Source organism: Carcharodon carcharias, chromosome 5 (assembly GCF_017639515.1).
Source record: "Carcharodon carcharias isolate sCarCar2 chromosome 5, sCarCar2.pri, whole genome shotgun sequence".
Lineage (NCBI taxonomy): Eukaryota > Metazoa > Chordata > Chondrichthyes > Lamniformes > Lamnidae > Carcharodon > Carcharodon carcharias.
The window spans coordinates 158,717,029-158,729,701 of record NC_054471.1 but is presented as its reverse complement, the minus strand read 5'-3'; the positions used below and the strand labels follow the sequence as shown (position 1 = coordinate 158,729,701).

The window sequence follows — 12,673 nt, the reverse complement described above, 5'->3', positions numbered from 1 at the left end:
TGGGGCAGGAGCAAGCTGAGACGATCGGTCTACCGGGGCAGTTCTGTTTGTGGATTTTGGGTAGGAGATAGAAGCGGGCCGTCCGAGGTTGGGCAACATGACAGGGTCCCCCTTGTCCTCACTTATCACCCCACCAGCCTCTGCATTCAAAGGATCATCCTCCGCCATTTACGCCAACTCCAGCATGATGCCACCACCAAACACATCTTCCCTTCACCCCCCCCGGCGGCATTCCGTAGGGATCGTTCCCTCCGTGACACCCTGGTCCACTCCTCCATCACCCTCTACTCCTCAAACCCCACCCACAGCACCTCCCCATGCAAACGCAAAATATGCAACACCTGCCCCTTCACTTCTCTCCTCACCGTCCAAGGGCCCAAACATTCCTTTCAAGTGAAGCAGCATTTCACTTGCACTTCCCTCAATTTAGTCTGCTGCATTCGTTGCTCCCAATGCGGTTTCCTCCACATTGGAGGGACCAAATGCAGACTGGGTGACTGCTTTGCAGAACACCTTCAGTATGTCTGCAAGCATCACCCAGACCTCCCTGTCGCTAGCCATTTTAACACTCCACCCTGCTCTCTTGCCCACATGTCTGTCGTTGGCTTGCTGCATTGTTCCAGTGAAGCTCAACGCAAACTGGAGGAACAGCACCTCATCTTCCGACTAGGCACTTTACAGCCTTCCGGACTGAATATTGGGTTCAACAACTTTAGATCTTGAACTCCCTCCTCCATCCCCACCCCCTTTCCATTTCTTCCCCTTCACTTTTGTTTTTTCCAATAATTTATATAGATTTTTCTTATCCCACCTATTTCCATTATTTTTAAATCTATACCTTTTATGCCCTTTTAATCTTATTTCACCCCACCCCCACTAGAGCTATCTGTACCTTGCTTGTCCTGCTATCCATTCTTAATTAGCACATTCTTTTAGATAATATCACCACCTTCAACACCTCTTTGTTCTTTTGTCTGTGACATCTTTTGGTTATCTGCTCCTATCACTGCTTACTTGTCCCTACAACCACCCACCCCTCCTTCTCCCCCACCACCCACCTTAAACCAGCTTATATTTTACCCCTCTCCTATTTTTACTTAGTTCTGTTGAAGGGTCATGAGGACTCAAAACGTCAACTGTACTCTTCCCCGCCAGACCTGCTGAGTTTTTGCAGATATTTCTGTTTTTGTTTTGGATTTCCAGCATCCTCAGTTTTTTGTTTTTATCAATGGATACATAGCTTTTGTTGAAGACCTGGTGGAGAGCTGGGGGTCATGTGACCCAGGCCTCTGGCTTGTTGAACAAATTAATATTGCCTTGATGAGCTGAATAACCCAGTCTGTTGCTTTAACATCTGACTGGCAGGCCACATGGAAGGAGCTCTCCCCAGGCTGGGTACCTGGCCTCATCTACCCTACTTCTGCTGGAAGTGCTGTACCATTGCCTACCAAACTGATTGACCTCTTCGTGCCTATCTCATCTTGTGAAGTCAACACCACGAAAAAAGTGAATTTTACAACACTGGTTTTCTGCCCAGCGACCTCCATGAAGAAATAACTTATTGGAGTTTGATTTTGGACTCTGGAACCCACGTGAACCAATATTTATTTTCTCTGTGGTCTTTGTACAGTAAAACCTTTTCTCTACCCCTTTCTTTACTGTCTGAGTGTGGAGTTAACATTGCAAACCCTCCTTCCCATGTTTTGAGTGTGTGCAAATAAACTAACTCTTTGGGTTCATCCTATCTCGAGTTTGCTGTAGGGTTATTAATAGAAACTTCAGTCGCACAAAAACTGAGTGGTTGGGAAATATGCCACCGCTTATAAAGAGGGAAACAAATCAAAACACCTTTCTGTTTATGGATGGTAGTGAGAGGAGAATCTAGTGCTTTTTAATTTTACCCCCCCTCCTCTCTATAACAATAGTGAGAATAATGCTGTTGTATAATTCAATAATGTAATGGGAGGTCTGGAGCTGAAACTAGGAACATCATATGTCCTGGGATTTAAGCTTTTTATTTTCTTCTTCAGAAGCAGTCTTTTTTATATTTATGATAGTGAATGACTAGCAGCTGAATGTTAATTTAGGCTTATAAATGCAATGAAAGAGTGTGTTTTAACTATTCATTAAGGCATGCATCTTTAAAATAATTAACTTAATATTTTGGTATTAAGCGCTTGAAGGTTAAAGGCATAATATGTTAAGAACTGTTAAAGTAGCATAATTCAGGACAGGAAACTCAATGCATCCTATGAAAAGGTTATTAAGTAATTAAATCATGTCATTTATGGTTAAAATAACTTAAACTACTGTGGAAGCAAGGCATTGATAAAGTGCCACAAAATGCACGTAGTTGAACTCAAAACCGTGGGAATTGATTGAAACCTTGGGAATGGACCAGAAGTGGGCTGAAGAGTGGAAAACAAATACTCCTCAGGGGAGTTGTCAAGAGTAATGGGGGTGAGGGGAGCGATGAGTGGGATGCAGATCAGTAGTGGAAAGTCTTCAAACATGAGATGCATAGAGTACAAAATAAATATAAAATATACAAATCGTCCTGGGAACTGGAGATTAATCAGCGTGATACCAAAGTACAAGAAGGTACATAAGAAAATATTTTCATTGGAAGAAGAGTTGATAACCTGAGGACTCATATGTAAGGTAATTATTAAGTAAAAGAAGGGAGATGAGAATTTTGTTTACTTCGTTGTTATGAACTGGAATGCACTGTCTGAAAGGTTGATGAAAGCAAATTCAATAATAATGTTAAAAAGGGAATTGATAAATACCTGAAAAGGAAATATTTGCAAGGCTATGAGGAAAGAGCGGGGGAATGGGACGAATTGGATATTCTTTCAAAGAACTGGCACAGACAGAATGGGCCAAATGACTTCCTTTTATGTTGTAGCTTCCATGATAAGGGAGCGAAGGAAATATGGGTCAGTTTAGAAAATTTAGTCTAACATAGTATTAGCCGGTGGAAATCACTGACTAGTCACAGACTACAGTGACACTGTTTGACCTGCACGCACTAATTTCAGTCAAGACACCTATATACATATATCTTTATTTAGCAAACATACCACCATTCAGTAACCCAGGAAGTAAGGCTTTCAACGATAAAAAATGCCTACACACTCTTCAAATGACTGTTAACCAACAAATGAACAAAAAGGTTAAAACCCAAAGTACCACCCTCTGCTGCATGCCTCAGTGTCCTGGACCATGAAGAGCAGTCCGTAAATTGATCTCTCACTGTTAACTGTAGTATAAATAAATGCACTATAAGACTACCTGATGTAGGACATAGCATGCATAATTCTTTTATACTGATACCTAGTACTTATGAAACTAGGTACGGGATCAATCCCAGAGATTGTTGGTAAATTAGTGAAAGCAGTCTATATCTTTTAAGTGCCAGATAAGACATACTCAGCGTTGTAACTTGGCACAGCACATTTCTACTTTTACATAGTATTGTTTAGTTTTATGGGTTTTAAGTGACATATTTTAGGCCCTGGCAGAATTTTCATTGATGAAGCTTCTGACCCTTGAACCCAAAAGGGATTGTCCTGCAATTTACCACCTTGTAATGTTAATTTAGGGTTTATAAAGGAGGCTGGAGGTGTAAGTGATTAAATTTGCATACTGTGTGCAATACTTAATGACTGCAGGCAAGGATATCTTCCCATACTGCCCTTCAGTTTTTCAAGTGAGTTGATATTAATTAAGTTCTTAACATTTATTTAAACATATCAAATTATCTTTTAATCGCAGAGGTAGATTAATATGTTACTCCTATGCTGCACCTCTCACAAAGGATTAAGAGCACAACTTTGTTTTTAATTGTATGTTTTTGTTTGACCTACAGGGAAGGTGAAGTGGCAAGACTTTGATCAGGAGGCTTACATTGAGGCCACTTTAGTAAAGACGGGACAGGATCCATATGCACGGAATAAGTTTAACCAGCTGGAAAGTGATAAACTGCGGATGGATAGAAATATTCCAGACACCAGGCATGATCAGTAAGTAAAAAAGTCTGACTTCCTCCATTTTATAGAACTGTCTAAAGCTAGAGTTGTCAGTCGTGGCTTAGTGGCATCACTGTTACCTCAGTGTTAGAAGGTCGTGAGTTCGAGCCCCACTCCAGAAACTTGAGCAGAAGTCTAGGGTGACACTATAGTTTAATACCAAGGGAACACTACACTGCTAGAGATGCTGTCTTTCAGATGAGGCTTTAAACTGAGATCCCATCTGCCCGCTCGGATGGGTTAGAAGAAGAGCTCTTCCGGTAGCCTGGCCAATGTTTAGCCCCAACCAATATAATTAAAACAGACAATTTGATCATTATCACGTTGCTGACAGTGGAACTTGCTATGTGCAGATTGGTTGCCATATCTCCCACATTATAACAGCGACTGTACTTCATAAATACTTAATCAGCTGTGTAGTGCTTTGGGATATCCTGAGGTCAACAGACAAAATTTTCCAAAAATGCAAGGTGTGAAATTTCTCCTGCTGTGGCAGTTCAGGCTCCCCCCATCTCTCTCTCCAACCACCCCCCCCCCTCCGCCTCCCCCCTCTCTCACCCACCCACTCAGACATTCTTCACAGTTTGTCACTAGACTCCTGTTTCCATTATAGGCAGAGCCCTTGTTAGCCAGCACTTGCACCTTTACTTTTTTTCTGCGACCCAGATCTAACAATTAACTTTGTGATTAACATTCTTCTACTGCCTTTGAAAACTGAAGCATCTCACATTGCACTTAAAATAATCTACAAAAGTAAACAGATCAAGAGATCCTAGTACAATAGCCAAATTTACACAATGTGAAAACTGAATCAGGCAGTGCCCACAAAAAGCAAGACAAATCAAATGCAGTCAATTGCCGTCCTATCAGTCTACTCTCAATCATCAGTAAAGTGATGGAAAGTGTCATTGACAGTGCTATGAAATGGATCTCACTCAGTAACAACCAGCTCCTTGAAGCTCAGTTTGGGACCACTGCTCAGTTTGGGTTTCACCAGGGCCACTTGGCTCCAGATCTTATTATAGCCTTGGTGCAAACATGGACAAAAGAGCTAAACTCTAGAAAGTGAGGTGAGATTCACTGCCCATAACTTCAAGGCAGTAAATGACTGTGGCATCAAGGAGCCCCAGCAAAATTGAAGTTAATGGGATTGAAGGGGAAATCTTTCTGTTAGTTGGTGTCATACCTAGCACAAAGGAAGATTGTTGTGGTACTTGGAGGCTAACCATATTGACTCCAGGACGCTGCTGTGGGAGTTCCTCAGGGTAATGTCCTAGACATAACCATCTTCACCTGCTTCACCAGTGACCTTCCTTCCATTATAAGGTCAGAAGTGGGAACGTTTGTTGATCGCACAGTGTAAAGTACCATTCATGATTCCTCAGTATCTGAAGTGGACCATGCCTGCACGCAGCAAGACCTGGCCAGCATTCCGGCTTGGACTAATAAATGGAAAGTAACAAACCAGCCTCAGAAGTGCCAGGAAATGAAAAGCACCCACAAGAGAGCATCTAACTATCTCCTCTTGAGATTCAATGGCATTACCATCGCTAAATCCCCCACCATCAACATCCTGGGGGTTACCTTAGATTAGAAACTTAACTGGACCAGTCATATAAATACTGTGGCTATAAGAGCAGGTCAGAGGCTGGGAATTCTTTGACGACTAACTCATTTGATGCATCTAACTCATCTGAAGACCCTAAAAAACAGAATACTGTATTTCCCTTTGAAGATCAAACAATTTCTTTGTAATAGTCAGTCAGTCAGAATGTTAAGTTTTCTACCAAATTTGCATTTCCCTCTCCAGTTTCTCTTCTATATCCCCTTACTCCCTTTCAGGCTCACCTTGTACATGAGACCCACTTCCTGCAACTTCGCCAGTATTTCCACTAAACTACTAACCACCCAATTTCCATTCATGGCATCTTTGCCAGCTACTATTATAAATGGTTCCCTCTCCTCAGGTACTTCCTGCTCCCTTTCAAATCTGTCGTCATTACCCCTTTTAAAAAAATCCTCCACTAGTTTCCTTCATATGTCTTCTAACAGTGGGCTTGACATGATCACAACAAAAAATTGCAAGTGAGTTTATAAAATGCATGAATCAACGTTTCAAATAAGTTGTACCAGAGTAACTTTATTTTAACTGATTGCGGTACACAATCTCATATTGCTAGTACATTGATGATCTTGGTCTTCCAAATTTTTTTTAAGCCTATGGAATAAAGAGAGAAATCTCTGTTCCACTATTTGGCCTGTCACTCCCTGCTTTCTTTTCCATGTTGCATGCCATCCTGGCTTGAACATTGGCTTCCCTCCATTGTTGCTGAATTAATTGATGACCTTGGTTCATTGTAATGTTTGAGTGAATTTTTAAAAAGCATTCATGATTAGACAGTGGAACTTGCAAGATGTGCCATGTGCTAAATTTGCTGTGTTCTTTCTGTCAGATGCCGGCGGAAGCAGTGGAACACTGACTTAATAGCAACCAGTGTAGTCATCACCTTTCACAATGAAGCGAGATCAGCATTGCTTCGTACGGTTGTCAGGTAAAAACAGTGGGAAAAATTTACACTCAATTACTTTGCGTTTCCAATAGAGACAACTTACTTTTATACAGCACTCTTAAAGTAGTAAACCCTCCCAAGGCACTTCACAGCAGTATTACTAGACAAAATTTGACATTAGATCATATAAGGGAGATATTGTAGAATCATAGAATGTTTACAGCACAGTATGTTCATACTAGCTCTCTGTAAAAGCGATTTACCTAGTTCAGCTCACCTGGCTTTTCCCTCAAACCCTGCAATTCTTTTCTCTTCAGTTAAGTATCAAATTCCTTTTTGAAAGCCATGATTGAATTTACCTCCACCACACTCTCAGTCAGTGCATCCCAGATCCTGATCACCCACTGCGTAAAAAAAAGTTTTTCCTCATGTTGCTTCTGGTTCTTTTGCCAATCGTCTTACATTGGTGTCCTTTAGTACTTAATTTGTCCACCGATGGAAGCAGTTTCTCCTTATCTAATCTGTCCAGACCCTTCATGATTTTGAACACCTCTATCAAATCTCCTCTCAGTCTTCTCTTTGAGGAGAACAACCCCAGTTTTGACAACTACCCCGAAACCATCTTTGTAAATCTTTCCTGCACCCACTTCAATGCCTTTGCATCCTCCTTAAAATGTGGCGCCAGTATTGCACACAGTACTCCATGGTTTTATAAAGGTTCACCATAACTTCCTTGCTTTTGTACTCTAGGCTCTATTCATACATCCCAAGATTCCTTCTGCCACCCACCTCGGTCCCTCTATTCCTGCCCCCCATTAGAATTGTATCCTTTATTTAGTATTGCTTTCCTGTTCTTCCTACCAAAATGTATCAATACACACTTCTCTCCATTAAATGTCATCTGCCTCATGTCTGCCCATTCCACTAGCCTGCCTGTGTTTTGAAATTGTGCCCTGCACATCTAAGTCTAGGTCATTAATATGAAGGCACAGTGGTGCTACAAGGGAAATCAGGGGATGCCTTCTGTTAGAGAACTAGAGTTCAAACTATTGGCTATTTGGGGCACGTGCTGCCTATCAACCTCTAATCCAGTGACCAAGAGATCACAAGAAGCCAGAATTAGAGGAACACAGAGATCTCAGAGAGTTGTAGAGCTGGCGGAGGTTACAGGGATAGGGAAGGGTGAGGGCTTGAAAAGATTTAATAACAAGGATGAGAATTTTAACTCTGACATATGCTGAACCAGGAGCCAGTGTAGGTCAGCGAGCTGGATTTAATATGAACCTGCTTGCTCCAAACTGGTAAACTGCACTCTCTGGGGTGACCCTAAAGGATTAGGTGCTACCAGCCTGCATCAAAGCTTTCAGGATTTAGTGGAACGTGTTCTGATTGGGAGAGAGTGCGCACTCCGTACTTGAAAAACAGGAGCTCTCTTTTGTGACCTCTCAGTGGCTTGATTTGGGTCCGTTTAGGCAGGATGATGGGTTTCCAGATGTGTCAGACACCAGTCATTCTTATCTTCTAAATTTCTGTCTTACAGTTTTTATGTAAGGGAGCTCTGGATATATTAACACAATCCCCATCTTTACTCCTGAAAGACAATGTCAGCTGTCCAACATTGTAGAACTAGTGTTTTATGAGTGCTCAGCGATAAAAAGAACATGCTAGCAAAATGTTAGGTACAGAATCGTGGGCACCTTTAGGAAAGCCATCTTTTGTTGTCCACCTCCAATTGCCCTGGAGAACCCACTGGGTAAGCCTTCTTGAACTCCTGCAGTCTGTGTGGTAAAGGTGCCCACATGAGGCTGTTAGCTAGGGATTTTGACCCAGCAGCAATGAAAGAACTGCTATGTACATCCAAGTCGGGATGGTATGTGACTTGGAGAGGAACCAGGGGGTAGTGATGTTCCCATGTGCCTGCTGTCCTTGTTCTTCTAGCTGGTGGAGGGTGTGGATTTGGAAGATGCTGTTGAAGAACCCTTGGCAAGTTACTGCTGTATGTCTTGCACAAACTGCTGCCACTGTGTGCCAGTAGTGGAGGGGGTGAATGCTTAAGGTGTTGAATGGGCTCCAAGCCAAGTAGATTACTTTGTTCTATATCTGGTGATAGATGAACAAAATTTTGGCCTCAGGTGCCACTGTCACAACCCTGATGGGGCCCCCAAATTAAAAGCCTTTGTTTCAGTGTATACAGTTTTTAGATTGATTGACCTACGCAAGGTGAGTCATCTTCATGCTGGCTCCTATCATGCACCATAGGAGCTTGACTGAGATGCTTAGTTTTGGGGAAAATATTTGCCATACGTAAACATAAAAATGAACTTGACACAGTTACAACATGACATATGCTGGTTGATTGTTGGTGTTCAGTGGCAAGGTCTATCTGTTCAACTTGGATCTCACTACAGTTACTTAGATACCATAGAATCATACTGGACAGAAGGAGGCCATTTGGCTCATCATGCTTTTGCAGATTCTTTGGAAGAATTATCCAATAAGCTGGAAACAGGAATGGGAGTATAGTGATAATGTTGCCGAACTATTATTCAGAAGTCTGAACTAATGCTGCAGACTCAGGAGTTCAGATCCCACCATGTTAGTTGGGGAATTTAAATTCAATTAATTGAATAAATCTGGAATATAAAGCTAGGCTGAATTTGTGTAAAGAAGGCTGAAACAGGAGCTGGGTTTGTTTTAGGGTCAGAAACCCGCCTCCAGTGGGAAACTGAGTAAAATTAAGATTTGCACTTGGGGAAGCCCTTAATTGAGTTTCCTGTCCATTTAGACCCATTAGTGTGGGGATGGAGATGAGTCAGATGAAGTGGGGACTCATTTAGACAACCTGTGGCAGCCATTCCTGAGGCTGCTGGTTGTCCTAAGGGAGAAGTCTGTTGATTGCGCCAAAGCTTTCCACAGCACAAAAGGGAAGCAAGGTGTCACAAGTTAGCCCGAAGCACCCAGGGCAGTGCTGCGCATAGCTTCATCAATGCCGATCTGGATATAATGCTGAAGATTGTGAGGGAAAGATGGAAATCCTGTTCCTGGAGGATGGCAGGAGGCCACCTTGTCATGCAGCAGGGGCACCTCTCTGCTCAGCTTCATCCCTCTGCCTTGTCATCCTCCTGCTCTGGCTCCCCCCTGGAGAGCTGTCACCTTCCTAGGCCTTACCGTCCTCAAGGCTCAAATCTCACTGGAGGGCCATGTTATGGAAAACATTGGCAGACCACCATAATGAAGCATAATAAAGGTTAAAAAATCATATGGGATCCTAGGCTTTATAAATAGGGACATAGAATACAAAAACAGCAAAGTTATGATAAACCTGTATAAAATATTGGTTCAGCCTCTGCTGGAATAGTGTCCCCAGTTCTGGACTCTACAATTTACAAAAAGTGTCAAGATATTAGAGAGCTTGCAGAAAAGGTTCATGAGAATGGTTTCAAGAATGAGAAAATTCAGTTACGTGGATAGGTTGAAAAAGCCGAGGTAGTTCCTCTTAAAGAAGAGAAAATTAAGAGGTGATTTATTAGAGGTGCTCAAAATCATGAGGGTTCTGGACAGATTAATTAGGGAGAAACTGTTCTGTCAGCAGAAGGATCGAGGACCAGAGGTCACTGATTTAAGATGATTGGTGAAAGAAGCAATTACAACATGAGGAAAAACTTTATTTATACAGCGGATGGTTAGGATCTGGAATACCAACTGCAGCTTTCAAAAGGGAATTGGAAACTATCTAGAGAGAAAAAATCTGCAGGACTGGGGGAAATTGCATGTGAGTGGGACAAGATGAGTTGCTCTTGCTGAGAGCCAGCAAGGACACGATGGTATAAATGGTCTCCTGTGCTGTAATGATTTTATGATCAAGATCTTAGTAGGAGGGTATTGGAGGCTGCCATCTGACCATGCAAGCACCGTAATTGCATCTTCAGGCACCTGATGGCCTGCTCAGTGGTTGTCCTACTGATTAGGTGGCATTGGTTTTATCACCTCTATCTGGGGCTCCCATAGAGGGGCGAGTAGCCATGTCTTCAGGGAACATCCCTTGTCCCCTCGGATCTATTCATGGGAGTAGGAGTGAAGATCTGAGGCAAAGGATTAAGGCATAGTGGCTGCTGGCAGGAGAGCGAGCACACACTTGGAGGGAGCTCTTGCATCACAGACCAGTTGAATGTTCAGGGAGTGGAAGCCCTTCTTCTTGATAAATCTGAATGGACAGTCGCTTATTGTCTTGATGGCTACATAGATGCAATCAGTGCTTCCCTCCACTTGGGGTATCCAGTGATGCCGGCAAAACCCAGAACCTTTTGATGCTGAGAGGCCACTTCTGTCATGAAATGAATGTATTGTACAGCCCTGGCAAAGTGGACATCAGTGATCTGCGAGCTGCAGTGGTGTGCAGCTGATTGCAAGATGTCACAACGATCCTCAGTTGACCTTTGGAAGGAGCCAGAATCGAAGCCTCAGAGATTTTAATGGCTTCTGACAGGACTTGACACTAGTGCTGCAAGGTGTGAGATCTTTGGTGATGAGGCCACTGATTTCTGTGACCAACTACTTGGAAAGTTGCAATCTTCTGTGACACTGGATCTTGGTCATGTCCAGGTAGCTGCATTTGCAGTGTTGGATCCTATGTTGAAGGTATTGCTTCCGTTGCCTCCCTGTCCCCCTTTTCTCTCCCACGCCCTCTTGCTGCTCACGATTCTGCTTATCCTGCAGAAGGCACTTAATTGCCAAAGGTTCCAAAGTCTGATAGTCATGCCTCCATTGCCAGATGCAACCTTCCTTTTGGGCAGGTAGCCAGTTGTGATTGGCAACATTGTTGTTTGCTGTTTTGCCCTGCAATGCTTGGGTGCTGAGTACCTGCTCTCCTTACCAAGTGCCCAGACCCTCTTTATTCTGCTGATCCTCTTATGGGGCCAGCGTGATGTCGTGGGGCAGCCTTGACTGGCTTTCCACTCTGTACCTGCCTCCACTCAGCTAATCAGAAACTGAAATCATTGTAGTCCTTTAAATATTCCACCCTCCCCTCAAACAAGCTGTTAACAAAGTTTTTAAGTAATTGGCCTCAATTGGGAGGAGAACTGGATTCCTGTCCCACCCTGGTAAACATTGCAAACTCTAGGAATGGTGTGTCGTAACTGACGCACCACTCGGCACTGATATTTTCAAGCTCCCCCTCGACCACCTCTTCCTGACTTGGTGGAGGTTGGTGGTGGAGGTGGGGAGCATGAAAATTCAGTCCTTAGTTTCATGGTCACCATTCCTGAGACTATCAGATTATCATAAAAGCTCATCTGGTTCACTAATTCTCTTTAGGGAAAGAATCCTAATGTCCTTAAATCTAATGTAACTCAAGATTCAGAGCAACCTGGTTGACTCTTAACTGCCCTCTAAAATCACTTAGCAAGCCTCTCAGTTGTATCAACCTGGTATGGAAAAGTCAAATATGAATAAAACAGAATGGACCATTTGTCATTGACCTAGGTAAGGATACAACAAAGGCACACCCTGATCCTGCAAAGCCCTCCTCACTAACATCTGAGGACTTATGCCTAATTGGAGAGAGCCGCCTCACAGACTAATCAAGCTTGTCGTTACTTCACTGTTGTGGGGTCAAAATCCTGAAACTCCTTTCCTAATAGAACTGCGGGTGTACCTACACCACATGGATAGCAGCAGTTCAAAAATGCGGCTCACCACCACCTCCTGAAGGGCAATTAAGGATGGGGAATAAATGCTTGTCTAGCCAGCAATGCCCACATCCCATGAATGAAAAAAAAACACTTGCTGTTGTTCATTCTTCCAGCCTGTAAATGTTTTCCTTTTTAAGTATATATCCAATTCTCTTTTAAAAGTTACTATTTAATGTGCTTCCAACACCCTTTCAGGCAGTACATTCCAGATCATAGCAATTTGATGATTCTTTTTTCCACTGCACACTGTCCACCGAGCAATATACCCTCTCAGCTGCGCAGATGCACAGAAATCTAAAAGTTCCATCCAGGCTGCGCATAAGTTGGCCCCTTTAAGTTACCATCCTGGAGTGCCTCTCATCTCACTCACTTGCCATGGCATCTTTTTGTTTTATATTCATTCATGGGATGTGGGTGTTGCTGGCTAGGCCAGCATTTA

General features: G+C 42.9%; 1 protein-coding gene across 3 annotated transcripts in view; it reads left to right on the top strand.

The window, feature by feature from the left end:
* The window catches only part of galnt2 (UDP-N-acetyl-alpha-D-galactosamine:polypeptide N-acetylgalactosaminyltransferase 2), a 130,486-nt gene that overhangs the window by 66,502 nt on the left and 51,311 nt on the right, over positions 1–12,673 (top strand). For 2 of the 3 annotated variants that reach the window (XM_041188235.1, XM_041188236.1), the window contains exons 3-4: positions 3,872–4,025; positions 6,485–6,583. In XM_041188235.1, the coding sequence (XP_041044169.1) occupies positions 3,872–4,025; positions 6,485–6,583 (253 nt within the window). The remainder of the gene's footprint in view (positions 1–3,871; positions 4,026–6,484; positions 6,584–12,673) is intronic. The other variant, XM_041188237.1, reaches the window with a different exon arrangement.